The sequence below is a fragment of the Gastrolobium bilobum genome, unplaced genomic scaffold, assembly GCF_033153095.1.
Source record: "Gastrolobium bilobum isolate Gb01-03AN ecotype WA unplaced genomic scaffold, APGP_CSIRO_Gbil_v1 utg13391, whole genome shotgun sequence".
Classification (NCBI taxonomy): domain Eukaryota; kingdom Viridiplantae; phylum Streptophyta; class Magnoliopsida; order Fabales; family Fabaceae; genus Gastrolobium; species Gastrolobium bilobum.
Genome location: NW_026899820.1, coordinates 60,737 through 87,880, shown reverse-complemented (window position 1 = coordinate 87,880; position 27,144 = coordinate 60,737). Strand labels below are relative to the sequence as shown.

The following is a 27,144-nucleotide window of genomic DNA, read 5'->3' as shown; positions in this document are numbered from 1 at the left end:
CTGCTGTTAGGGCCACTGTCTCACCATCAGTTAATTTCCTCTTCTTAGTAAGAAGATCCTTCATGAATTTTGCATAGTGAGGCATATTTTCCAGTGCTTCAGAAAATGGTATGTTAATTTGTAAATTTTTGAAGATATCCAGAAATCTTGCATAGTGCTGCTTCTGAATCTCTTTCTTCAACCTCTGAGGGTAGGGAACTTTAGCATAGGGAGATAAACTAACTGGCTGTTCTTTCTTGTCAGCCATCTTCTTCTTTTCCCACTTCATCATCTTTTGTGGGGAAGCATTTTTACCAACTTCTACCTCTCCTTCATTCTTATTGTCCTTCCCTTCCTCTTCTTTGTCAACTCCAACTATAACATCTCTAACAACTACTTCCTTCTCACTTTTCTCATTTCTCATTTTCTCTCCTTCATCATCAGAGACTACATCTTCAACCACAACCTCTTCTTCATTCTTTTTATTTTCCACCTTCTTTTTCCCTGGTTGAAGTACCAACCCACTTCTTGTCATAATTGCTTTACAGTGCTCCTTAGGATTCACCAGTGTATCACTTGGAAATTTCCCTTGTGGTCTCTCTGATATCTGTCTTGATAATTGACCAATCTGGGTCTCCAAATTTCTGATTGATGCTTCCTGATTTCTGAAAGAAGTTCTGGTCTCCTGCATGAATGCAGTTGTCTCTTCCCTGAATGAAGTAGAACCCTGAATATAATCCTGAGTTGTCTTAGATAACTGAGCAAACGCTTTCTCCCATGCAGCAGGATCACTTGACTGCTCCTTCATATGTGGTGGTGGAGGATGTAATGGTGGATTCAATTGGTGGTTGGAACTATAGCTGAATCCTGGGTGTTGATTCTTGTTTTTCCATGGTGGCATATAAACATTCTTTCCCTGATTGTTGTAGTTCCTTTGATTATTCTGATCATACCACACTCCATTCACCTCTGCTTGTTCTGATGATCCCCCATAATCACACTCCTCTGTCACATGGCCCTTACCACAGATAGCACATACACTCTTTGTTTCCACAGAAGCTACCTTTTGTGAAGAGAGTTGCTTAATAAGGGTATCTAATTGTTGCTGCTGTTGTCTCTGTGTCTGCATCAGTTGATCATTCCTTGCCAACAAAGCATCATACCCATCCAACCTGATAATTCCTGTCCTTCTGTCAGCCACTGGAGCATTATCAAATTCTTGAGATGCTAATGACTCAAAGATATCTAAGGCTTCTTGAGGGGTCTTGGTAGTCAATGATCCACCAGCAGTGGCATGCACCAAGGTTCTAGTGTTAGTGGTCATTCCTTGCAGGAAGATTGCTGCTTGTTGCCATGCCTCAATTCCATGCTGTGGACATTTCCTCAACAAAGTCTTGAATCTCTCCCAAGCCTCATAAATAGATTCTGTCTCTTTCTGCTTAAAGCTTGTAATTTCATCCTTCAACTTGGCCCTCTTGGATGCTGAGAAAAACCTTTGCAAGAACTTGGTTTGCAAATCATCCCAAGTTGTTATACTTCCTTGTGGCAATGATTGCAGCCATCTCCTTGCATCATCCGTCAGTGAATGAGTGAATAGTCTCAACAGAATTGCATCTCTTGTGACACCATTTATCTTCACAGTATCACTCAACAATAGGAAGTTCTCTATGTGCAAGTAAGGGTCCTCCGCACTGGTTCCAGCAAACTGATCCTTCTGCACCAAATGTATCAAAGCAGGCTTCAATTCAAAGTTGTTGGGCTCCACTGTTGGGCGCACAACACTCCCAATTGGAGGAATCACTGCAGGAGTCATGTACTCTCCCAGTGTCCTCTGTGGTGGTGGTGGTCTGTGATTCTCTGCTATTATATCTTCCTGATTAACCGTACTTGATTCACCAATTTCTTGCAACTGTCTCTTTTTCCTGGCTGCCCTTTTGTGCTTCCTCAATGTCCTTTCTAATTCTGGATCATATAACAACAAATTTGGATCAAGTGTACCTCGCATGTACCAGAATCAAAATTGAACAGAAATTTAACATAAACTAAAATACTGAAAATAAAAGGATTCAATCTCAGAATTCTATAGTATCAGTTAGTGTTGAAAAACAAATTCCCCGGCAACGGCGCCAAAAACTTGTTGCAGATCTAGCAAGTGCACTAGTCGTACAAGTAATAAAATGATGAGTAAAGATCGTTCCCACGAGGAATTGTGTTCAAACACCAATATACCATAGAAAACTAATTTGAATCAAATAAGAGTTTGTAAAAATCATGAATAATTTGTCACCAAAAAATTGATTTTGAGTAAATTGACACAAGTAAATATGGATTAGGAATTAATAAAAACAACAAGTAGTCAGAAAACAACTTTCCTCCATGATAAACCATATAAGAATTGATCATATGATGAATTCTTTTCCATGTGATGTTAATCAACCTTTTACTTATCATCAAGATGTAATCCCTTACTACCCTAATAGAAACATTAATCAGAAACCCCAATCCCTTGGTGATTTCTTTCTTAATACATGCATGAAATACTAAGGTTTTAAGATTACATCAGAACTCTAGCATCAATCCCTTGAGTACTAGAATTCTGATGTTGAGATTATCAAATACAGAAGTCATATAAACATCCCTGTTCTATACTACTTCATTGATAGAAATAATTAACTCAGAAAATCTCAAATCAGCACATGAAAAATACGTCATCATATTAATCAAATCAACATAATATTATCATGGAGTTCCATTGCATTCAGACTACAAAGACTCTACTCAGACATGACTAAGGAATAAATAAGAGAAGAAGAAGCAAACTTCATTTCCATGTTGAAAGTCTTCAATCTCCAAACTATTACAAGGAAATCCTAATACAAAAAACTAAAAGAATTTAGAGAGAAGTCAGACTAAGTTTAAGAGAGAGAGAGAGTTCAGATCCCCCAAGATCCCCTATAAATGTCAAGGCTTTGCCTTATATAGTGTTACAATTAAAAACAGAAAACTGATGTGGGCGCTAAAACGTCCATAAGTGGCCGTTTTAGCGTCCATGCTTTACGTATGCTCAACTGCTTTTAACTGATTTCAACGCTAAAACGTTAAGGAATGACCGTTTTAGCGTCCAAACTTGGTGAATGCTCAACTAACTTTAACTGACTCCAACGCTAAAACGTTTGATTTGGACGTTTTAGCGGTGAAGACCAGAATCTTTTTCCACTTTAGGGCGCTAAAACGCATATTGCAGGCCGTTTTAGCGTCCAAGACCAGCAATTTTCCATCTTCTTAGTGTAGCAGCGCGCTAAAACGCTCTGTGTGGACGTTTTAGCGCTCATCACCAGCAAGTTTTGGCCTCTTTCTGTAACAGGGCGCTAAAACGCTCAGTGTGGACGTTTTAGCGCTCAACATCAGCAAGTTTTGGCCTCTTCCTGTAACAGGGCGCTAAAACGCTCAGTGTGGACGTTTTAGCGCTCAACACTTAGGCAATTTTTCTCCTCTTGAGCTCCAGAATCTTCTTCCTTCTCCAGTTGTCTTTCAAGCTTGCTTTTCCTATAAGAATCATTCAAATTTCCAATAAAGCTCTTGAACTTGTAATTGAGGACATCTTAGGACATTAACCTTGTTTTTCATCATTTAATCACACAATTTGATCATAATTCCTGCTAAAAACCATGATGAACTAAGGGTTCATCACCCAGGAATATTACTAAAAAGTTATTTGGTAGACAAAAATATTATCAGAATTTTGTCTCAAAAAAAGTGTAAATTTTTTCCAATATATGAGATTTCAAGAATACCACCCCTTTGGTATTCTTGGATAACATTTTGGAAGAAAAATTGTACACAAAACAAAATCCTGAGAAAATCATATTCCTAGAAATTTTTTCAGAAACCTTATACTAAACGTGAGTAAATAAGATCATCACTATTACTTTACCGGGAATCTCAAAAATTTCCCCCTACCAAACACTCCATGGTCCAAATAAAGATTTACAACTAGTTTAATAATATTAATAGGTACATGATCCTTTAGTTTGACACTAAATCTTAATTATTGATTTTCTTCAATCTAACAGTTATAATTTATTGAGAATTAATAATTAATTAATATGTATGACCTAATAAATTATAACTGTTAAAACCATAAAATCAACGGTTAAATTTTGATGTCAAAGAATCCTACCCTATATTAATATTTGCACACCAATTTTCAATAATATTTAATTGAAATGATCATATTTTATTGCATATTTATTAATTTTTTACATTGTCATTTCTTCACCATACTCTCTCTTAGTATTTCTTTCTAATTTTATGGTAGAGAAAAATGTCAACAAATATAGCTAACAATTTATCACTTTGTCTATTTTTTCAAACTATATTTCAATTTGCCTTTTTTTCAAATTATATTTCAACCTGCCAAATGTTTGACTAAATCCTTGTACTAGATAAGTATATAGTCAAGTAAATGACTCATTATTCGAATACGTGTGTCAAATTGGGAAAAAACACATATAATGTTGTAAGAAAAATTGTTATATATGTTATACGAGGAATGTTATACATACAACTTTTTTTTTACAATATCTTTTAATTATATCTTAACTTTGTTAATTTTTGTCAATCCACGATTATTATTTATTGTGAATTAATAATGAATTAACGAGTTTAATTTGCTAAAATAATAACCGTTAATTGACAAAAATCAACAATATTAAAATATAATCGTAAGAGATTCTAAAAAAAAAATTTAAGTATAACGTTGCTAGTGTTATATAGATAATCAATATGTGATCTATCATTTCTAAAATAAAAAAAGAAGAAGAAGATGAATCACAACTATTAATGGTCAGTTGAAAAAGTGAAATTTATGCAGCTGCATGACATACACAATACCTGTTAAAATTTTAACTAAATAAAGGTAAATTGATATATAATTAAATTTATTTTTATTAAATTAGAGGCTTAAGAATGACATAGATTTCCTTACGAAAAATATTTATTTTATTGTTTCATCGAAATACTGTTATTTAAAAAAAAAAAAAAAAAGGTCATGAAACCATCGTAAAGCGAGAGAGGATGAGTGTTGAGAACGGCAAACATTCAGCCTTTCTTTCATTCATCACCCTGTTCCTTCGTTCTCACGTGCGTCATCCCATCACCATCACTATTATCATTCACTCCCAAACTCCCATCATTTTTATTCACAATAAATAAATAAATTAAAATAAATACAATTTAATAATTCTGAATCATTCCCTAATCTATGTGGTTAATAAAATGAGTTTAGCTTTTGTTGTGTTGTAGGATTGTAGGAGAGAAAAAAAATAAAAAGAAGTTAAATGTGGGTCATATATTTTATATTAAAAAAGAAAAAAAAAATTATTTGACACAGAAAATAAATTTGTGTAGAAAAATGAGAGTGTCTCAAGTGACATGATAGTATTATTTCTCTAATAAAATTTAAAGAAATATAAATTCACAAGGACACAACACAAAAAGGCCTAGGAAGATTGTTTTTTTAAAAAAAGCCTAGGAAAACGACAAAACCCAGAAATCCAGTTGTCAGAAATATCTGAAGCAGCAACAGTTCGATTATTACCGGAAATAGCCGGTGTTTCTCGAAACCCTATGTGAATCATGAGCACCTTCCCTTTGGAGTTCGAAGAGAGAGAAACACAATGCGTGAAGAATACACAGTAGATACTGTAAATGGGAGTGAGAGAAAGAGAAATGTTCTTGCTTGTGAGTGAGTGTGTGAGTTTGTGTGCAGTTTCAGTTTCAGTTTCAGATGCGTGTAGTGATCAAAACCCATACCCAAATTTCTCAATAAGTTCACGTTTCTCTGTGACAAACTGCGTCACTTTCTCTGCCATATCATGGTAATAATTATATCATTTCGTTTCACTGTCACCGTCTCCATCACTTCCACTATTCTTCTCTGCACACTCTTTATCTCTTCTTCCTCTTCAAGAGGGTTTCTAAGCAAATAGTAAAGCTTCACTTTTTTTTGTCCTTTTTTGTTTTTCTTTTACTTCTTTTCTATGGCTGATGGTTTTGAACCTTACCATGTCCCACAACAAAGCAGAAGAGAGAAGCTAAGAGTTTTGTCTCAGAATCAAACCGGTTTTGTTGAATCCACCCTTAACTTTCATCACAGTTGTGTAACTTTAACCCCTCTCTACGATCCTTCACTGTTTTCCTCTGATTTGTTATCTTGTGCAAACCAACAAGGTCACGGGTTTCACAGTAACCAGAACAACGTTCCTATTTCTGCTAGCAACGAAGCTTGCAAAGCAAACAAGGGTTGTGCTTTGAAGGAAGAAGGATACAATTTGATGATGGGGTTTTCAGGTGGAGGAGGTGTTGTGAATGGTTCTTCTTCTTCTTCGTCTTCTTCGGTTTCACACCATGCTTACTTGGATCCAGGTGCTGCAATTCAAGTTATTAATAGTAACCCTTTTCTGTACCAGGCTCAAAGCCTTCAGAACCTTCGGGAATTTGATCAGAGTTACAATGATGGTAGTGAGATAATGGTGTTCAAGCCTGAACCATTGTCTTTGTCTTTGTCATCCCATAACAACAATCGTAACCCATTGGAGCTTAATCTTCAGCGATATGGGTCTGTTATTTATGGTGATAAGGTTGGTGGTGGTGGTGGTGGCTGTGTTATTCCGGGTTTGGTTGGAGGAGGTAATGTTTCTGTTTCAAATGAAGTTTCGGTGAATTCAGTTCCTCTTGGACCGTTTACGGGTTATGCTTCAATATTGAAGGGATCGAGGTTCTTGAAGCCTGCACACCAATTGTTGGAAGAGCTTTGTGTTGTTGGGGTTCGTGGAATTTATTCTGAGAAGATTACTTCTGATGCATCATTGATGGAACCTGCTACAGAGAGTTTAAGTGCTAGTGGAATTGTTGTGGATGATCCACTTGGGGATGGGAATGAGGGTGGGAGGAAGAAGTCCAGGCTATTAACCATGCTTGATGAGGTATGTTTTTTTGTTTTTGATCTCTTTTCTGATTTGCTTTATGGTTAATTGAAAATTTTATGAAATGGGTTTTCATGTTTGATGTTCCTTTCATTTTATTTTTTCCATTTTTATTTTCTTGCCATTCTGTTTGGTAAAGTTTATGCAGAAGAAAAAAATGGATTTTTGCCAATATATGGTCACTGCTGGTCTTGCACTCTTATGGATTGCATGTAGGAAGCGTGTGGTTTATGGTTTGTTTATGTGATTATGTTTTTTGTAATTTGTAGCTTTTATGGATGAGCTTTTATATGTATTCTATTTGCATTAAGATTCTTGTATTGCCTGGGATGGATAGATGTTCTCTGTGAACTAGATTATCTTTTTGGAAAAGTTATTGAGAGGGAATATATGCACGAATAATGGGTGGTATTATAACGTGTCTGACAACCATGGAAAGATTTGTTTTTAGCAGGTGACAACATCATCCTTATTGGAGTGGTTAATATGGTTAAAGTTATTGAAGGAATCCATTGGAAAAGATTTATAATCCGCAAAAGTGTGTAATGATATGATCATGGTGTTCAAAGATTAAATAAACTTGCATATATAGATGACAAGGCTTTTTGCCTTTATGTAGGATTGGCTTTTGATTATGATTTTACTTTGAAAAACTATTACAATTTTGGATGCTATAATAGTTGCATGTCATCCAAAGTCATGATAGAATGTAATATGTTTCACTTTATATTTTTGCTGGCAATTACAGTCAATATATTGATTCAGTTAGATGAATTGGTTTTCTCTCCCCATATGGTGGATAATTAGAGAATATATTGATTATGTAAAGTGTTTTTATATGTTCTGATGGCATAATATATTTTTGCTAGGCCATAATAAAGATATTTAAACTTACCATATGACTGATGCTCATGGCTTCTGATGATTATTGAAAGATTAGGATTTAATACATTTTGTAGTGAATATTAAATATTATTTTTACATTAAATATGAATTAACTTATCGGAGTGGACGAAGCAACAGCATAAAATTGTTTTAATATCATGTTATGCAACAAATATGCCTCTTAACTAGCTATCATATCACCTTTAGGCAGATACGTACAATGTGCAAGCTTCTTACATTGGGCTCATTGTGTTATATGTAGGGTATCAGTGTTCTCATGCATTGTGCCTCGATAAGATTGCTTTCTAAGAATAAATATAGCCTTAGAAAGGGTGATGGACATAACAATAGTATCTACATGTGGCATTAGAGCATGTGACCGGTCATATTGATTATAAAATTGATTGTGTACCATTTGGTATTTGTCATGTTAATGTAGGCTTTATGGCTTTTCTTTGGTTGGAACCTAATATTGGTTAAGCCATTTATCAGAGTTCAAATTTTGTTGGATGAAATACACAGTGCGAACTTGTTTTGTAATCACTCAAGTCCATAGCTAATTTATTGAGTTTTATATAAAAAAAATGTCACATATTAGCTGCAAGCATTGAAACCCAATGCAAACCTTTGGGAATTAGGGACAAAAATAAATAAGAGTGGAATGGAACCAATACCCATTTGGCCATGTCAACTCCTCAATGTGTAAGAATAATAAGTTTTACCTCATCTCAACCGTTGATTTATGTGCATCTTACGGTTGTAATTTATTAGGGATTAATAGTTAATTAATGGATATAATTTAATAAATTACAACTGTTAGATGCACAAAAATCAACTATTGACTTGGAGACTCCTTATTCCCCATATATATATATATATATATATATATATATATATATATATATATATATATATTAGTTTTAATCTTGGTAGAAAAATAAGGAAAAGAAAAGATTGAAAGGTGCTTCGAAGTAGGAGGGAAATGGAATAAGAATATCTCCACTTCAAATACTGTATCTTCCTTATAAAATATAAGGAAAATGTTTAATGAACAACTCATGGTCCCTACATTTCTTACACCACAGTTCCTGGACAGGGATTGGTTCCTATGAAGACCCACATAACTGTGGGTCCTTCTAGTTGTGCAATAATTGAAATGTTGTAAATTGTGATGTAAATTAAAGTGATGTTCAGAATTCCTGACTCTAAATTTTAAGGGAGTGGATCCTCTCGTGTGTACATGGTTGTGATCTAATGAAAATATGGGAAGAAGTTAGAAAATTCTACAATGAATTGAAAGTGTTGATAATTTTAGAATAACAAAAGCAGTAAAGAGATTGTGCCTAATAAAGGGTTAATGACTCTCTTTGTTTTAAGTCCTTCAATGTTGGTGAATTAAGTAGTCCATGTTACTAGCCTTTATTTGAATTGGGATTTAGTGATCTTGTCTGTGCTCTATCACATGGGTGGTACGACTAATCATTTCTCTTTGCATATCAATTTAGACTCGTGCAAGAGCATCAAATATGGAATCATTCCATAATTACCTAGAAGTTGAATATTTAATCCTAATTGTGAGAAATCTTCTTTGTTAATCATGAACAGGTTTACAGGAGGTACAGGCATTACTATCAGCAGATTCATGCAGTAGTAACTTCATTTGAGTGTGTTCCTGGCCTCAGTAATGCAGCCCCATATGCAAGTTTTGCTATAAATGTCATGTCCAAACATTTCAGATGCTTGAAGAATGCAATTACTGACCAGCTTCAGTTTATCAATAAGGCTCATTTTCAAATAAGCAACAGGAAAGATGAATCTTCAAGGTTTAACAACAGTGATAGAGGCCCTTACAGCCAAAGACCAGGGTTTCTTGAGCATCAACAACCTGTTTGGCGACCTCAAAGAGGACTACCTGAGCGTGCTGTGAGTGTTCTCAGGGCATGGTTGTTTGAACACTTTCTACACCCGTAAGTGCTATCTTAATTTTATTAATAATATGCAATGTTATTAAACTCAGAATAGTCATTGACTCTGTCAGAGTATGGGGTTAATGGGTCACTGGTTCAATTGGTGGGTTTCTGGTTCAACCGGTTAAATATAAAAATATATAATAAATATAATAATAGGTGCCTTTTAACATCAAAGTCCTGGTAGCATAGTGGTAAGTATTGTTGTATCAAGTATTGCCACCACTTTGATATTCCTGTAAGGACATGCTGGGATTTCCTTTTTTCCTCTTACTCACCTAAACAATACATGTATGTATTATGGTCCCCTTAACCCTTTCATGAGACTAATGTTTTTAGATTACGAAGCTATTGTTTTATTGATACAGTTATCCTACGGATACGGACAAGCTAATGTTGGCTAAACAAACTGGTCTATCGCGCAGCCAGGTAAGCATTTCAAGATTAAAGATTTATCTTCTAAATCATTTCATGTATTGGTTGATGGGTTTGTTTAGTTTATTATTGACTATATCTGTTAACAGGTGTCTAATTGGTTTATTAATGCAAGAGTAAGGCTTTGGAAACCAATGGTGGAAGAAATACATATGCTAGAATCACAGCAAGCTCCGAAAAAATCACAAAGAGAAGAACAAAGTAGGAACACTTTGAGTGATCATTTACCTTTAGATAACACTCTTGTTACTGAGAATCCGTCTACCACCACATATAAGTTTCAGAATGTTCCTTATAAACGTACTAGAAATGAACTTAGTAGTATCCCATTGAGGAGGCAAGAACAACTGAATCAGACCAACACAAGCAATGAGCCAGTGGGTGTTGTTGGAGTGAGCATTGGGAATAGTGCAAGTAATGGTGTCTCTCTGACACTTGGTCTTCATCAAAATCATGGGATTGGGTTATCTGAGCCCTTTACCATGAGTGAAGCTCAGCGTTTTGGTCTTGCCCTTGAACCTGAGGGCTATGTTGCAAGTGGTTTTGAATCACAAAATCGACATTTTGGAAGAGATGTTATTGGAGGGCAACTGTTGCATGACTTTGTAGGCTGAAGATATCTTCAATCTATTAACTTTGCTTGGACTTCATTCAAAATGGTGATATACTAACCATGTTTCTGTTGTTACTTTCATCGAGCCCACAAAAATATAACTCAAGTTATTGTATATTCATTTTAGGGGAAAAATTTATACAGGCCTATCCAATTCACCCTTGTGTTGGACGTGTGTGCGGCGCACACACTTATTTCTTACAATTTCAAAATTATATTGTTTTGGGGTTTGAAATTTTTTTTATACAAGAAAAGGACTATTTTATACCAAATTATAATTGTTGATTTTAGTTTAATACTAGTGTCAAATGATATATATATATATATATATATATATATATATATATATATATATATATATATATATATATGGGTTAGGATCATTTTACACCAGTGTAAGTTACACTTTTAATCTTATACATTGATTTCATTTATATCTAACGACTCAAATTTTTTAGTAATGTGAGCCATTGGATACAAGTGGATCAATGGTCAAAATTGAGTGTAAGACTTCTAACTCTTATACCGGTGTAAGAATATCTCGCTCCTATATATATATATATATATATATATATATATATAGAGGGATATTTTGACTACCAAAAGTGTCCACTACCACCTTACTACCTATCAAATCACCATTGGATCAAAGAGAGAGAATGTTAAAAAGTTTTTGAAGAGAGAGAAAATGTTAATCCAATGGTGATTAGATAGGTAGTAAGGTAGTAGTGGAAATTTTTGGTAGTCAAAATATCTTCCATCATATATATATATATATATATATATATATGAGTTTTATAATTCTCATTCAACATGAGAATTGAAATTTTTTTATACACTCTTCGATTTTCGTGCTGACATGGATTTTACATATAATTTTTTCTAACATATAGATTTCACATGCTTTTTGTCTCTACAATATAAAATTTCAATTCTCATTCAATATGAGAATTATAAAATTATATATATATATATATATATATATATATATATATATATATATATATATATAGAGAGAGAGAGAGAGAGAGGTAGGATCTTTTGACACTTCATCTGAGAGCCGTTAGATAAAAAAAGATCAATGGTGTAACATACTTATAAATCAGAGTCGTTGATCTTTTTTGATCTAACGACTCTCAGATGAGGTGTCAAAGGATTCTATCTCATTTATATATATATAATATGTGTGTCTTTTTGTATTGTTAAATGGTAAACGGACTTCAGTATGTGATAGTTTAAAGGAGCATCAGTTTTATTTTTTTTGGAATACAAGAGCATCAGTTTTAATTATACGGTTTGGATTATATTTTTCTTATTCTTCTAGTTTTTAATAAAAGTAATGTTTATTTTTTAAACGCTGAGTTACTTACATTATACTCTTTAAGAGGAAAATTGAATCACGATTAGTTGGCATTGGTTTTGGTAGCAGAGTGTCCTGAATAAGTAAGGTCTCTGAGGCAAAATAGACGAGTGAGTTTATAGCCCAATAGAAGTGTGAAGTTGATGTCCTAATCCCTTAGTTCGGTTGAAATGCCTCTAATAGAAATGGGTTTGACCAGAACATGCTTTGAAGTTCTGTAATAAACAATAAAGATAAAAGGTATTGGGAATTCAGAACCCTCGTGTCGAGTTTCAACTTTCAACTTTCAACTTTCAACATTTGCTATTGGTTGATGTGATAGATATTATTCCCAGAGTTTTTTTCCATGTAGTTTCTATTTCTATGCACCGAAACGAAAAAGAGAAAGATTTTGCACATGCAGTGTTGGTTTTGTCACCTAGCTAGTTTCATTGGGCCACACAACGAGGTAAACCCAATTATGGGTGTGTATAGGTTGAATTGAACTAAATTTTTTAAAAAACTGAATCGAATTAGTTTAAATGATTTGGTTTAGTTCAAAACGGTTTGGTTCAAAATAATTTGGTTCGATTCGGAAACGGTTCGATTCGGAAACGGTTCGATTCGACTTTATTATGAAAAGAAAAAAAATTAAAAAATCAAAGAAATAAAGTAATAAAAATCGATTCAATTTGGTTCAAAAAGAGTTCGGTTCTTGAACTGATTTTAAAAATCAGTTCGATTCATGAACATATTCTTTAAAATCTGGTTCAGTTTATGAATTGGTTCTTTAAAAACCGATTCGATTCATGAAGCTGTTTTTAAAAATCAATTATCTTAAATGCAGTTTGGTTCGGTTTAATTTTTTGGTTATTTTGCACACCCCTAAACCCAATTGCTTTCTACCTTCGATTATATTTCATTAAAGTAAAAAAAATAGTAATTAAAAGACATTTGATTAATATATTTATTTATTTTTTAATATGATAAAGTATGTGGTTTTTTATACTTTGATAAAAATTAATACACTTTGATTTTTACTTGTTTAAAAAATTTAATAATTAACTATAAAAATTAAAAAATATATTTTTATTTGTGGAATATGGATTTTTAGATTTTGGTTTCAGTGGGGGTAATAATGGGTTTTTGTAACACCCCATGTGAACCCGGCGTATTATACATATATATGGTAATAGCGCAGCTAAATAAATGTGGAAGCTAACTTTTTCTTTTCAATTATGACGTCATTATTATTAACTAAGTTGATTACTTATTTCTTTTTCAAAATATTGCCTGTATGTAAATTGCAATAAAAGCTAACTAAATAACCTCATAATATAAATAAGTGTGTATTTAGTCACAGGACTACAACACGTAGACCGGACAATAATCTTGATACATTATACAACTCAAATGAAGTCAAACATAACTGATGTCAATGTGGCATGGACAACCCCTATGCTCACCAAATAAGGCAACAAAGCCCAACATAGTCTCAGCTCAAATAACAATTGTAACACCCCGTGTATACTCGGTTTGTTATCATGTCATCGTATTAAGCCACGCTTAATTAAAATGTGGAATTAACTTTTTCTTTTCAATTATGACGTCATTATTATTAACCAAGTTGATTACTTAATCACTTTCAAAACTATTGTCTGTATGTAATTGCAAAAAGACAACTATATACACTGAATAACCTCATAATATAAATATGTGAGTATCTAAGTCACGGATCTACAACACGTAGTCAGGACATAATCCTGATACATTAATACAACTCAAAACCAAACATGACATAGTCAATCAATGTGGCATGGACAACCCCCATGCTCACCAAATAAGGCCACAAAGCCCAATAGAGTCCTAACAACAACAACATGATAATAAATATAAAGCAGGTCAACATCCAAGCATAATCCAAGCATGTCATAATAAAACATAAATCTCAACTCTGCTACAGCCTCTTGCCGCCCGAGATCTCAACCCCCGAGTTACGTAAACCTGAAATATGTGCCCCAAACGTGGGGTGAGATCTCTAAACAGAAATCTCAGTAAGATAAGGGGTCCTCAAGGATTTCTCCACCCCAAGCTCACTTACATGTGCAATATAAGTTCAAAAGCAGGAATATAATATAAGTTCCAAAATCAGTGCAATGCAGCAGAATAATCATGTCATGTGTGTCAACTATTCTACTGGCCAGAGAGAAATGCAGGATTTACATACGTCTATTACCTACATTCAGTGCAAGTTACTACTTACACCCACCCATAGAATCACCTTATGGCATGTCTTATACATACACAGGCTTACCGTCTAGGTGGAACAACACATGCATATTATAAGCACTTGCACATAACAGCTCAACAACATTTCAAAATCAATACATGAAAACACATCATGCATATAAACCATCCCCCATGGGGTATGGTGGAACCAACAATGGCTAAACCGAGGACACGAAAGCTTATCTCTAAGCAATCAATCCAATCCAAGGTCCACACTAGCTTAAAGTCCATAAACAGCAGAATCACAATCTATTTTAGACCAGCAATATCATCAATAACCATACTCTACAAGCATATGACATAAAGACAACGCTTTTCTTTTACGTTTCATGTCTTTAGGCTTCTAACAAAGTCATAAGCCCTTAATCACTTAGATTCTGACTTAGAGAATTATTACAGAGGTTCAACTTAACCAATCTAGGGTCCACAAACCCCAAATACAGTTCTGTATGAACAGAACAGTCACTGTCTCGAAATTCCCATAATATCCGAATATTTGTCGGGGACATATCTGGTTATCATATCTGGATATCCATATTCGGATATCACAAGTCCCATATCCGGATATCCATTTTCGGATATTTACAACCCCATGTCCGGATATCAATATTCGGATATCATATCCACATATTTCGCGACAGAATGCAGTTCTGCATTTTCGCGAAAATATCACTCAAAGGTTCAACTTTTAACCCATTACTACGTCCAAACATGTATTTTTATACCCTATTAGGTTCATATTCACGTTAGTTACTTAAACAACTCATTAAACATGCCAAGACTCCACTTTTAACCAATGAAACTCATGATCAAAGGTGGTGAAGCTTACCCAAGCTTAAAACAGAACAAGGAGGTGCTCTTGGAGCTCTCACTTCAGCTCCTATGGTGCTGACTTCAATGTGCACGAAAATGGTACACCAAGAAGGGTCTTTTCTCTTCAAAGATCACTCCTTGAAGCTCAAAATGCCACCACAAGGTGACTCTCAACCCAAACTCAGAACTCAGCCCCAAGACTTCCCCAAAAACAGTGACCAAACTCAGAAACAAGGTCACCAACCCACCCCCAATGCTATCTCTCACTCACACAAAGTGTTTAGGTGAAGATTTCATGAAGGAAATGGCCTCTTGGCTCACACAATGAAGAAGAGAAGGCAATGGAACAGTGTAAGGGAGCTGGTCAGCCACCAAGGTCACGTTGCAACTGATAAATGCATAGGGTTTTGTGCAAAATGAGTATATATAGGCGTTTTAAGTTTAAACACACAGTATTAGCACTAATAGCTACGCTTAACATTTTAATCCCAAACTTAGGATTCTGAACCTATCCATTTTTTTAAAGATTTTTCATATTTTTATTTTATTTTTCGCAGTACTTTTTCGGTATGCGCTTTTACAAAGCCAATATCAGTTCTGACACCAGTTCTCATTATTTTGACCTGAAACTTGTTATGCTAGTCCTATATATTATTATAGTGACATATACATACTTTTCATAATTTTTCGGGATACTTCATCGGTACGCATTTATACTGTGAGGTAGAACCGGTATCTGCACTTTTCGTCAGAAAAATGACTTTCAACATTATTAATCACTTACCATAATTATTTAAGCCTTCTCATAATTATTAGGGTCAATTATGGAATTATCTCATTAATTTCATAATTAATTAAATAAATTTCTAAATTAACGGTGCGGGTTCTTACAACAATACACTGAAATAAAGCATGGCAATCTCTAACATATCAGCACAACAGCATGCATATCAACTCAACTTCGGCCTTCTGTTGCTAGAGGTATCTACCCCCGAGGTACCTGAACCTGAAAATGTGCCCCAACATGGGGTGAGATATTTAAAAAGAATCTCAGTAAGACAAAAGATTCTCAAAGATCTCTCCACCCCAAGCTCACTTACATGTGCAATATAAGTTCCAAAGCAGTAATAATATCATTTCCAAAATCTGTGCAATGCAGCATATATCCATGTCATGTGTGTAAGAATCCTACTGGGCAGAGAATAAACATGTAGGGATTATATACGTCTACAACCAACAGTACAAGGAACACCGCTTGTACCTTACCCACAGATTCACTATATTGTATGTCTCCACATACTCAGGCTTACCGTCTAGGTGGTGCACCACATACATATCATAAGGCACTTGCACTTAACAGCTCAAAAGCATTTCAAATATTCATCACATAATTTCACAAAACACATCATGCATATAAACCATCCCTCCATGAGGTATGGTGGAACCAACAATGGGAAAACCGAGGACACGAAAGCTTACCTCGCAAGCTAACAATCCAAACTCAAGAGTCCACACCAGCCCACGATCACCAAACAGCAGACTCACAGTCGGTTTATACCAGAGACATAATCAATATTCATACTCTAAAGGTTCATTTCATTATGACAACATTTCCTTTTTCGTTTAGTGCTCTAAGGCTCTTCCCAAAGCCATAAGCCCTTAATCTAAGTGATTCTAACTTAGTTCAATCATTACAAAGGTTCATATTTACCAATCATGGGGTCCTTAATCAACCCACGCTTCTGTTTGGACAAAAAAGGTCCAACCACAAAATTTCCCAGAATATCCGGATATTTTACGGGGGCCATATCCTGATATCTATATCCGGATATCACCAACCCCATATCCGGATATCAATATCCGGATACCATATTCGGATATTTCGCGACAGAATGCAGTTCTGCATTATCGCGAAGATATCCATCCAAGGTTCCTCTTTTCACGTTTTCAGACGTTCAAACATACATTTATAGGTGTGTTATACCTTACCCACCCTTAAGTTATTAACTTTAGCTTGTTACATGCATCAAGGTTCATTCTTTCCAAAGAAAATTCAAGAACAAAGGTGGCGAAGCTTACCCAAGCTCAAAACAGAAACCAAGGGTGCTCTTGGAGCTCTCTATGCTGCTCTAATGATCTGACTATTCAAGGCCACGAAATGGTAATGAAAGCTTAGTCCTTTCTCAATAAAAATGGCTTCTTGGAGTAACACAACCTAAGAAAATGGCTCCCACTCTACCCAAGCAGTGAACTCAGACCTTCAACCCCACATACAGAGATTACAAACTCAGAATGTGCAGCAACACCCTCTCACAAGGCTAGCTCTCACTCCCCAATGGTATTTTAGTGAAGGAAAAGTGATCACTTGGGGAAGTTTTGAAGAGAAATGGAAATGCAAGCTTGGAGAGCACAAGGCTTCAGAAAGGAGGCACGTAGGAAGAAGAAGAATCTGACCTAAAAATATGTGCCAAGCCTATTTATACGCGTATTAAGTTTTAATCATCGGTATTAGCACTAATAGCTCCGCTAATCATTTTAATCTCAAACTTCATATTCTGAACCTAGCCATTTTTCTAGAATTTTTTTATATTTTTATTATAATTTTCGCAGCACTTTGCCGATACGCGTTTTAACGTAGCCGCTATCAGTCCTGACATCCGTTCTCATTATTTTGACTCCAAACTTGACATACCAGTCCTAAATATTATTGTAAGAATATTCATACACTTATTATAATTCTCCGGGTTACTTCATCGGTACGCACTTATACCGTGGAGCAGAATTGGTATCTGCACTTTTCTTCAGAAAAGTGACTTTCAACATTATTAATCACTTAATATAATTATGTAATCCATTTCAAAATTATTCAAGGTAAATTATGGGATTTATCTCTTAACTCATAATTAAATTAATTAAATTCCTAATTTAACGGTGCAGGTTCTTACATTCACCCCACCTTTTAACAGTGCGAGTTTTTACATTCACCTCACCTTTTAAGAATTTTGTCCGCAAAATATGCAAAACGATAGGATTAAGTAGCCAACATGAACACTGATTTAAATGTGTATAAAAATACATGCTTGGACGTGTCGTGGTGTTAAAAACGGAACCTTGGAAGGATATCTTCGCGAAATGCAAAACTGCATTCTGTCGCGAAATATCTGGATATGATATCCGGATATTGATATTCGGATATGGGGTTTATGATATTCGTATATGGATATCTGGATATTGGGTTTGAGATATCCGGATATGGGTATCCGGATATGCCCCCGTGAAATATCCGAATATTCTGAGAATTTCGAGTTATGCACTGTTATGTCCAAACAGAAGTGTGGATTGGGTTTCGGGACCCATGATTGGTTAATATGAACATCTGTAATAAGTTAACTAAGTCATAATCATTTAGATTAAAGGCTTATGGCTTTGAGAGAAGCCTAAGGGTGTGAAATGAAAAAGGAAACGTTGTCGTAATGTAATGAACTTCTAGATAACGTATATTGATAATATTTTTGATATAAACAGACCGTGATTTTGTTATTTGGTGACCTTGGGCTAGTGTGGACTCTTGATTGGGATTGATAGCTTGAGAGGTAAGCTTTGGTGTCCTCAATTTTGCCCATTTTTGGTTCCACCTTACCTCATGGAGGGATGGTTATATGCATGATATGCTTTTATGAAAATAAATGATGATTCTTGGTATGCTATTGAGCTATTCTGTTGAGTGCAAGTACCATATAATATGTATGTGATGTACCACCTAGACGGTAACCCCTGAGTATATAGAGACATATAAGATGGTAACTCCGTGCGTGAGGTGCAAGCGGTGTCCCTATTACTGTAGGTTGTAGACATATGTAATCCCTACCTTTTAATTCTCTGGCCAGTAGGATGCACACACATATAACATAGATATATGCTGCATTGCACAAGTTTTGAAAATTATATTGTGATATTGTTTTGGAACTTATATTGCACATGTAAGTGAGCTTGAGGTGGAGAGATCCTTGAGAACCCCTTGTCTTACTGAGATTTTCTTTTAGAGATCTCACCCCATGTTGGGGCATATTTTCAGGTACAGGTACCTCCGGAGCTGATACCTCTAGCGGCAGGAGGTTGGAGTTAAGTTGATTTATGCATGCTAATTGCTGATATGCCTGTATATTGATCATGCTTTACTTTCAGTATATTGTTATTTGATTTGAGACTTTGTTTGGCTTTGTTTCCGTATTTGGTGAGCATGGGGGTTGTCCATACCACAATGATTCTATTATGTTATTTAGATTTGAGTTGTACTTATGTATCAAGATATAGACCAGTCTACGTGTTGTAGTTCCGTGACTTGATACTATTTATGTCATGAGATTATTCAATTATTTATTTATTGCAATTTACATACAGGCGATAATTTGAAAAGGAATAAGTAATCCACTTGGTTAATAATGAATAGTTCATAATTGGAAAGAAAAGTTAGCTTCCGCATTTAATTAGCTGTGTCATTACCATATGAATGTTTAATACACCGAGTGCACACGGGGTGTTACAATTTATGATAGCAGAGCACTTTCTAGAAAAAGCTTGTATTATTACAATAACTTAAGATGCCTTGTTGTGTGAGTTGTCTGTTTGTTTCTTTTGAGTTTTGCTATGATGATGCATACGTGACCACATTGTGTGGGCCTGATCAACTCATTTTCTGTGTAACATGTGCAGAGTCATGGTACTTCTCAGGAGGACCCGAGAGACGAACAGGAAAGCAACAGAAGACGTACTTGAGGCAAATAGGCTGGCGAACATGACCATGATGAGGGTCATGTTGGAGGAGATGAAGGCTGGCCGTAATGAGGGTCAGTTTCCTCCGCCACCACTTTCACCGCCACCGCTAACACCATCTCCACCTAGTCACCATGATGGAAACGGAGGAGGAAGAACACATATTCCTGACCCTGATGGTTTGAGCCACATGGAGGGTGTGAGTCACCTTACAGAATTGATGCAGCCTTATCATGAGCCCATAGAGGATCGAGAGACCATAGATCGCAGGCTGAATGCCTTCCGTAAGCATAAGCTACCTTCCTTTGATGGATCCTATGACCACATTGCTGCTGCTAGATGGCTTCAGGCCCTGGACAAGATATTCAGAGTGATGCAGAGTACGGATCCCCAGAAGTTGATGTTCGCTACTTATATGTTGGAGGGAGACGCTTATGAGTGGCGGATGAACACCTCTCAGGTCTATGAGATGCAAGGTCATGTTATCACGTGGCCATTCTTTGAGGAGATGTTCCTTGGTATATACTTTCCATATGATGCTCAGGAGAGAAAGCAAAGGGAGTTCGAGCGTTTGGTGCAGGGCACAATGTCTGTTGATGAGTACTTGGCCAAGTTCAATGAACTTGCCAAATTTTCCCACTTTAGGATTGCTATGCCTACACCGGCATTCTTGGCTTCTAAGTTCCGTAGGGGACTTAATTAGGAGATAGCAGACAGGATAGCGGGAGCGGCATCCAGAGACTTTGGTACATTGATTCAGAACTGTCGTGATATAGGGTATATATGTGTGGTCAGCAAGGCCAAAAAGGCCAAGATATCTGAAGTGAAAAGAGCTGGTAGCTGCACTTCCTGGAGAGACAGAAAGTTTGGAGGAAAGGGTAAAGGGAAGCAGTTATCTGCTAAGCAGGCGCCAAATCAGTTTAAAAGGACTTCGACGCAGGGGAGTGCATCTAGAACTTCCACTACTCCCAGATATACCGGATATGGGAGATCACATGTTTGGCCGTGTGCCACCGGTCAGATCATTTGTTTCCATTGTGGCAAGGAATGCCACTATGCCAGGGATTGTCCTTCGTAGGCTGTTAGAGCTATAGCAGTTCAAGAGGTTCCTCTGCAGATGATTCCTACTCCACCTATAGTGGCACTTGTCGTGCCACCAGCCACTAGCCGAGTCTACACCTTGGATCAGCAGCAGTCGGACAGAGTTCTGAACCTTGTGAGAGGTACTATTTCTATTAGTAGTCGTGTCGTAGATGTACTGTTTGACTCTGGGGCTACACATTCTTTCATCGCGACCCCGATTGTTGTGGGGCTTGAGTTGGCTATTTCTGTGCTTTCTCCACCGTTGCGGGTTACTACCGCCATCGGAGAAAATTGTGATACTTCCTCTATACATCGAGATATCGTGTTTAAGTAGGATGGCTGTGAGTATTCGGTAGATCTGATTGGATTGCCGATGGCTAATCTGGAGATCATCCTGTGGACTGGTTGTCCAGGAATTGTGTGATGATTGACTGTTGTGCTAAGAAAGTGGTGATCTGTCCGTGTGATTTCATTGCCAGTTCTTCTCGTTATATATCAGTACTGCATGCTAGGAGAGCCTTGAGAGCGGGGGCATTTGGTTATGTCATGTTGGGAGGTTTGGTGAGAGGAACGCATGAGGATATTACCCGCATTCCTGTGGTGAGGGAATTCCTCGAGGTGTTTCCTGAGTTTTCGCCACAGCGGGAGATAAAGTTCTCCATTGATCTATTGCCTGATGTGGGACCCATTTCATTAGCTCCATACCGGATGTCTCCATCAGAGTTAGCGAAGTTGAAGAAGCACATTGAGGATCTTTTCGCGAAGGATTTCATTCGACCGAGCGTGTCTCCATGGGGAGCACCGGTCATCTTTGTTAAGAAGAAAGATGAGACCATGCGATTGTGCACCGATTACAGACAGTTGAACAAGGTGACAATCAAGAACTGTTAGTATATGGATGTCCTAGAGACAATCTTTTGATTAGATTAGGACATATGTGTACCTTTTATATTGTCGCAAATAAATCATAAGCACTCTTTATCTTGTTTCATATTTTGTCTCGATATAATTGTTAATATATTATATGAGTAACTAGATAAACCCCTTGGAATAGAATAGGTATCACTTGAGTATCTGTGATGAGATCACGATCATGAGGATTCAAGGATACCAGATGTTTATTCCTAATTTTATGTTCCTAGTCTAAAGATACTGAGAATGGGGATCAGTGATCTCGGGTAAGACTAGCACGACTTATCTACTTGTATTCAGATACAAGGTAAATACCTCATGAACTAAAGATATGGAGATATCTTAGCTAAAGTCGTGGGTGGACCTATAAGGGTATAGCTCGCACTGAACAGACCCACAAAGAGACTCTATGAGAAAATCTCACAAATAGTATCATTAGAGCAGCCTCTTATTATTTGGGTATGTCTTTCCTTAGACCAGAAGTTTTCACCTAGACTGTGTTCTAGAAAGCATGTTTTGATTGTATACCTCGTCTGCCTGAAACATGGAGATACATAGGTATAGCTTTGGGCATGTCCTGAAAGAACACAAACCTAGGGTGATAAGCTGAAGGAATTTGTCAAATCTCTGTGAGGGATTAGGTTATCTGTAAATCGGAGAAATCGGGATGACATTTACGGGACTCGGGAATCTATGCATAGTAAAAGAGATCATGAGATGATCTGCCTTTAGAGTCAGTAAATTGAAGATTTCCTATTTAGAATTAAAGCTTACTCTAAACCGCAAGGGTTGATACATCTCCTTACCCTAGGTTTAATGGGAAGGTAACCGAGACGAAAGGAAATACATACGGTAACCAAATTCATTTAATAGAATGATCATGTCATTAACCTAACTAGCTCTGGGGCAACAAAGCATTGCTAGTGCTCTGTGTTGTCATTAAATGGGTTGTGGTCTTGTTGGGCCCAAACCCATTTATGTCAGTGGCTATGTTGGGCCTAATGGGTCACACACTAACACCTTATTGTCTTGACATTATAGCATTAAAGGTTTTGGGCCTAATAATAGTTTTTAGCCCAAGATGTTTGGAAGCCTACCTAAGAAGGAAGGAGGCGCATGGATGGTGATAATGGGCTTGGATAGTCCAAGACATTATTAATTAATTTAAATAGTTAAATTAATTATCTAATATTTAATTTCATAATTTAAATTTTGAATTTAAATATTTGAATTTTTTTTTTTTGATAACATAAATATTTGAATTTGAATTGACTATAGTAGTGTTGTTTCATAACAAAAGGAGAAGATAAGAGCTAGATTTGAATTTGAATTCAATTAGCATCTTATCATAATCATGTCCTTGATTTTAGGAGAGGATTTTACGGCTGAATGGGGCGTTGAAATAGGCAGCCATATGATGGTTGTTAGACCAATAAGTTGACTTGGTTGTCAGCCTTATTTCGCTCCATGATTTGTGCACTCCATGATATGATTTTGGAGTGATTTGATGACTCAAAATCAGCATGATTTGTGCACTCAATGATATGATTTTGTAGTGATTTTAGGACTCAAAATCAGCAGCATATAATCCTCCTTTAGTCTCCTTTTAAAGGTGAATTCGGCTAAGGGTTGAGTGTGAAAAACCTGCCACTTCTCCTACCATTCTATGTGCCACTCTTATGATTTTTCTTGCTGAAAATTCACTCATCTAAACACCTTGAAACCTTGCATCCTTCCTCTCCTATTGGGACGCCTAGCTTGCTTCCTTTTGGTGTTCGATTGGTGGTTTTCAAGAACGGTTCTTGCATCTTGACAAAGGGTGGTGTGAATCAACATTAGAGGGTTTGAACCTTCAAGCCTAACATTGATCATCTTCGAGTTTTGAATTACAAACAAGGTAACATTCTGTCCTAAAGCATGTATCTTGAATTGATATGTGTAATTCCACTTGAGAAAATTTTTGTTTTTCCCTCTCATATGCCTACGACCCTCAAGGCCCTTTCTTTCAAGAACAAGTATCCCCTCGCTCGTGTTGATGATCTGTTGGATTAACTTAGGGGTGCTTGCGTGTATTCCAAGATTGATCTTCGATCCGGATACCATCAAATCCGGGTTAAGCCGGAGGATGTCCCCAAGGCCGCATTTCGTTCGACATACGATCATTATGAGTATTTGCTGATCCCGTTCGGACTCATCAATGCACCCGCGGTATTCATGGATTACATGAACCATATTTTTTAGCCGTACTTGGATCGCTTTGTGATCGTTTTCATCGACAATATCTTGATTTACTCCAAGAGTGAGGAGGAGCACGAGGAGCACTTGAGGATTTGTGTTACAAGTACTTAAAGAAAAGAAGCTTTATGCAAAGCCGTCGAAGTGTGAGTTTTGGCTCAAGTCGGTGAAATTCCTTGGACATGTTATTTCTGCAGAAAGAGTTGCAGTAGATCCAAACAAGATTGAGGCAGTGTTGGATTATGAGAGACCCAAAATAGTTACAGAAGTGAGGAGTTTCTTAGGTTTGGCAGGTTACTATTGGAGATTCATTGAGAGATTCTCCAAGATGGTATTGCCATTGACTCGCCTTACCTGGAAGGAGACTTAGTTCGCGTGGACTCACGAGTGTGAGGAATGCTTCCAAGAGTTGAAGGAGAGATTGACCACTGCACCAGTGTTGGTCTTTCCTGATCCTGCGGAGCAGATTGAGCTTTATTGTGACCCTTCTAAAAAGGGGCTGGGCTATGTGCTTATGCAGACTGGCAGAGTTATTGCTTATGCTTCGAGGCAGTTGAAGCCTCATGAGTAGAAATACCTGACTCATGATTTGGAGTTGGCTGCGATTGTTTTTGCCTTTAAGATTTGGAGGCATTACCTTTATGGCATTAAGTTTGCCGTGTTCAGCGATCACAAAAGTTTAAAGTACCTCTTTGATTAGACAGAGATGAACATGAGACAAAGAAGATGGATGGAATTTCTGAAGGACTACGACTTTGAGTTAAAGTATCATCCTGGCAAGGCCAATGTGGTAGATGATGCTTTGAGTTAGAAATCCGTAAGTTTATCCAGTTTGATGATGGGTGACTTTGATGTAATTGAGAAGTTCCGAGACTTGACGGTGACCTCGTTGTTTGGGGTACACTATTGGAGATGGAAACTGTGAGAGTGGAAAATGAGCTAATGGAAAGGATTAAAGAGCCGCAAGTGCAACGAGAGTTCCTTGACTATGTAAAGATCCAAGATGGTGTGTCTTGGAATGAAGATGGATTGTTGATATTCCAGAAAAGGATTGTAGTTCCTAGAGGTCCATTGATTGTGAAGGTGATGACAGAGGCTCATAAGGGCCAATTCACTATCCACTCTGGGGCTACAAAGATGTACCAAGACTTGAAGAGAAATTTATGGTGGCCGGGCATGAAGAAAGATATAGCCTTTTATGTGTCCAAGTGTTTGATATGTCAGAAAGTGAAGATTGAACACCAGAAGCCATCTGGTAAGCTTCAACCTCTTGAGATTTCACAATGAAAGTGGGAGAGCATTTTCATGGACTTCGTTGTGGGATTGCCTAAGACTCAGGCTGGTTGTGACTTGATTTGGGTCATTGTGGACAGATTGACTAAGTCTGCCCATTTTCTTCCTGTGAATGTGAGCTTCACTACAGAGCAGTTGGCCTAACTATATGGTCGCGAGATTGTGAGGCTTCACGGGGTGCCCGAGAGTATCATTAGTGATAGGGACCCGTAGCTCACTTCTCGGTTCTAGGAGGCGCTGTAGAGAGCTTTTGGTACTCAGTTGAGATTGAGTACAACCTATCACTCTCAGACTGATGGACAAACTGAGCGGACTATCCAGACATTGGAGGACATGTTGAGGGGTTGCACATTGGAGCAGGGCTTAGCATGGGATCGATACCTACCATTGGTGGGGTTTTCGTACAACAGTTTTCATGCTAGCCTGGGCATGGAACCCTACGAGGCACTGTATGGTAGGAGGTATAGGACTCCTACTTGTCGGTCTGAGGTTGGAGATCGTGAATTATTTTGCTTGGACTTTGTTTGTAAGAACCCGCACCGTTAATTTAGGAATTTAGTTAATTAATTATGAAATTAATGAAACAATTTCATAATTGACCCTAATAATTATGAGAAGGTTTAAATATTTATGGTAAGTGATTTATAATGTTGAAAGTCGCTCTTCTGACAAAAAATACAGATACTGGTTCTGCTTCACGGTATAGGTGCGTACCGATGAAGTATGTATATGTCATTAGAATAATATAGAGGACTAGCATAACAAGTTTCAGGTTGAAATAATGAGAACTGATGGCAGAAATGATACTGGCTATGTAAAAGCGCGTACCGGAAAGGTTCTGCGAAAAATAAAATAAAAATATGACAAATCTTAGAAAAATGAGTAGGTTCAGAATCCTAAGTTTGGGATTAAAATGCTAAGCGTAGCTATTAGCGCTAATACTGTGTGATTAATTTAAGTGGCCTATAAATAAACCTTTTCACACAACCCTAGGCTGATTCTTCAGCCTTTATTCGTGGTTTTGGCTGTTGAGTTTGTCTTCATGCTTGTCACCTTCTTCCATGGTCTTTCTTGCATCAAAAACCTCTCAAGTCACCTCTTTTCCATTGATTCTTCTCCTTTATACATGGTAAACACTTGGTAGAGTGATTTGTAAGGGTAGAGTCTGCCATTTTCTGAGCTTTGGCCCCTGTTTAGTGGTGGTAGGGAAGTTGACTTCTTGGTTGTTGAAGAGGGAACCATTTGCTTGGTTGTGGGAGCTCCAAGGAGTGACCTTTGAAGAGAAAGGAGCATTCTTGTGGAGGAATTTTTGTGTTCCTTGTAGTCTAAATCTTGGGAGCTTCATAGAGAGCTCCAAGAGCATCCATCTTTGCTGTTTTGAGCCTTGGGTAAGTTGTTGAACCTTGATCATGAGTTTATTTAGCTAAAAGGTTGAGTCTTGGTATGTTAATGAGTTAAATAAGTAACCAACCTGAACATGAACCTAAAAGTGAATAAAAATGCATGCTTAGATGTCCTTAAGGGTTAAAAGTTGAACCTTGG

At 36.8% G+C, this 27,144-nt stretch overlaps 1 protein-coding gene and 1 non-coding gene across 2 annotated transcripts; both read left to right on the top strand.

Moving 5' to 3' along the window:
• Positions 1 to 1,340: 1,340 nt before the first annotated feature.
• LOC133293767 (small nucleolar RNA R71) lies at positions 1,341 to 1,447 on the top strand. Its single transcript, XR_009749105.1, has one exon. It is a non-coding gene; the product is annotated as a small nucleolar RNA R71 (small nucleolar RNA).
• Positions 1,448 to 6,020: 4,573 nt separating this feature from the next.
• LOC133293766 (BEL1-like homeodomain protein 9) lies at positions 6,021 to 10,866 on the top strand. Its single transcript, XM_061492369.1, has 4 exons — positions 6,021 to 6,965; positions 9,456 to 9,817; positions 10,186 to 10,246; positions 10,342 to 10,866. Exons 1-4 carry the CDS (start codon positions 6,021 to 6,023, stop codon positions 10,864 to 10,866), a joined length of 1,893 nt encoding a protein of 630 aa, XP_061348353.1.
• Positions 10,867 to 27,144: the final 16,278 nt, after the last annotated feature.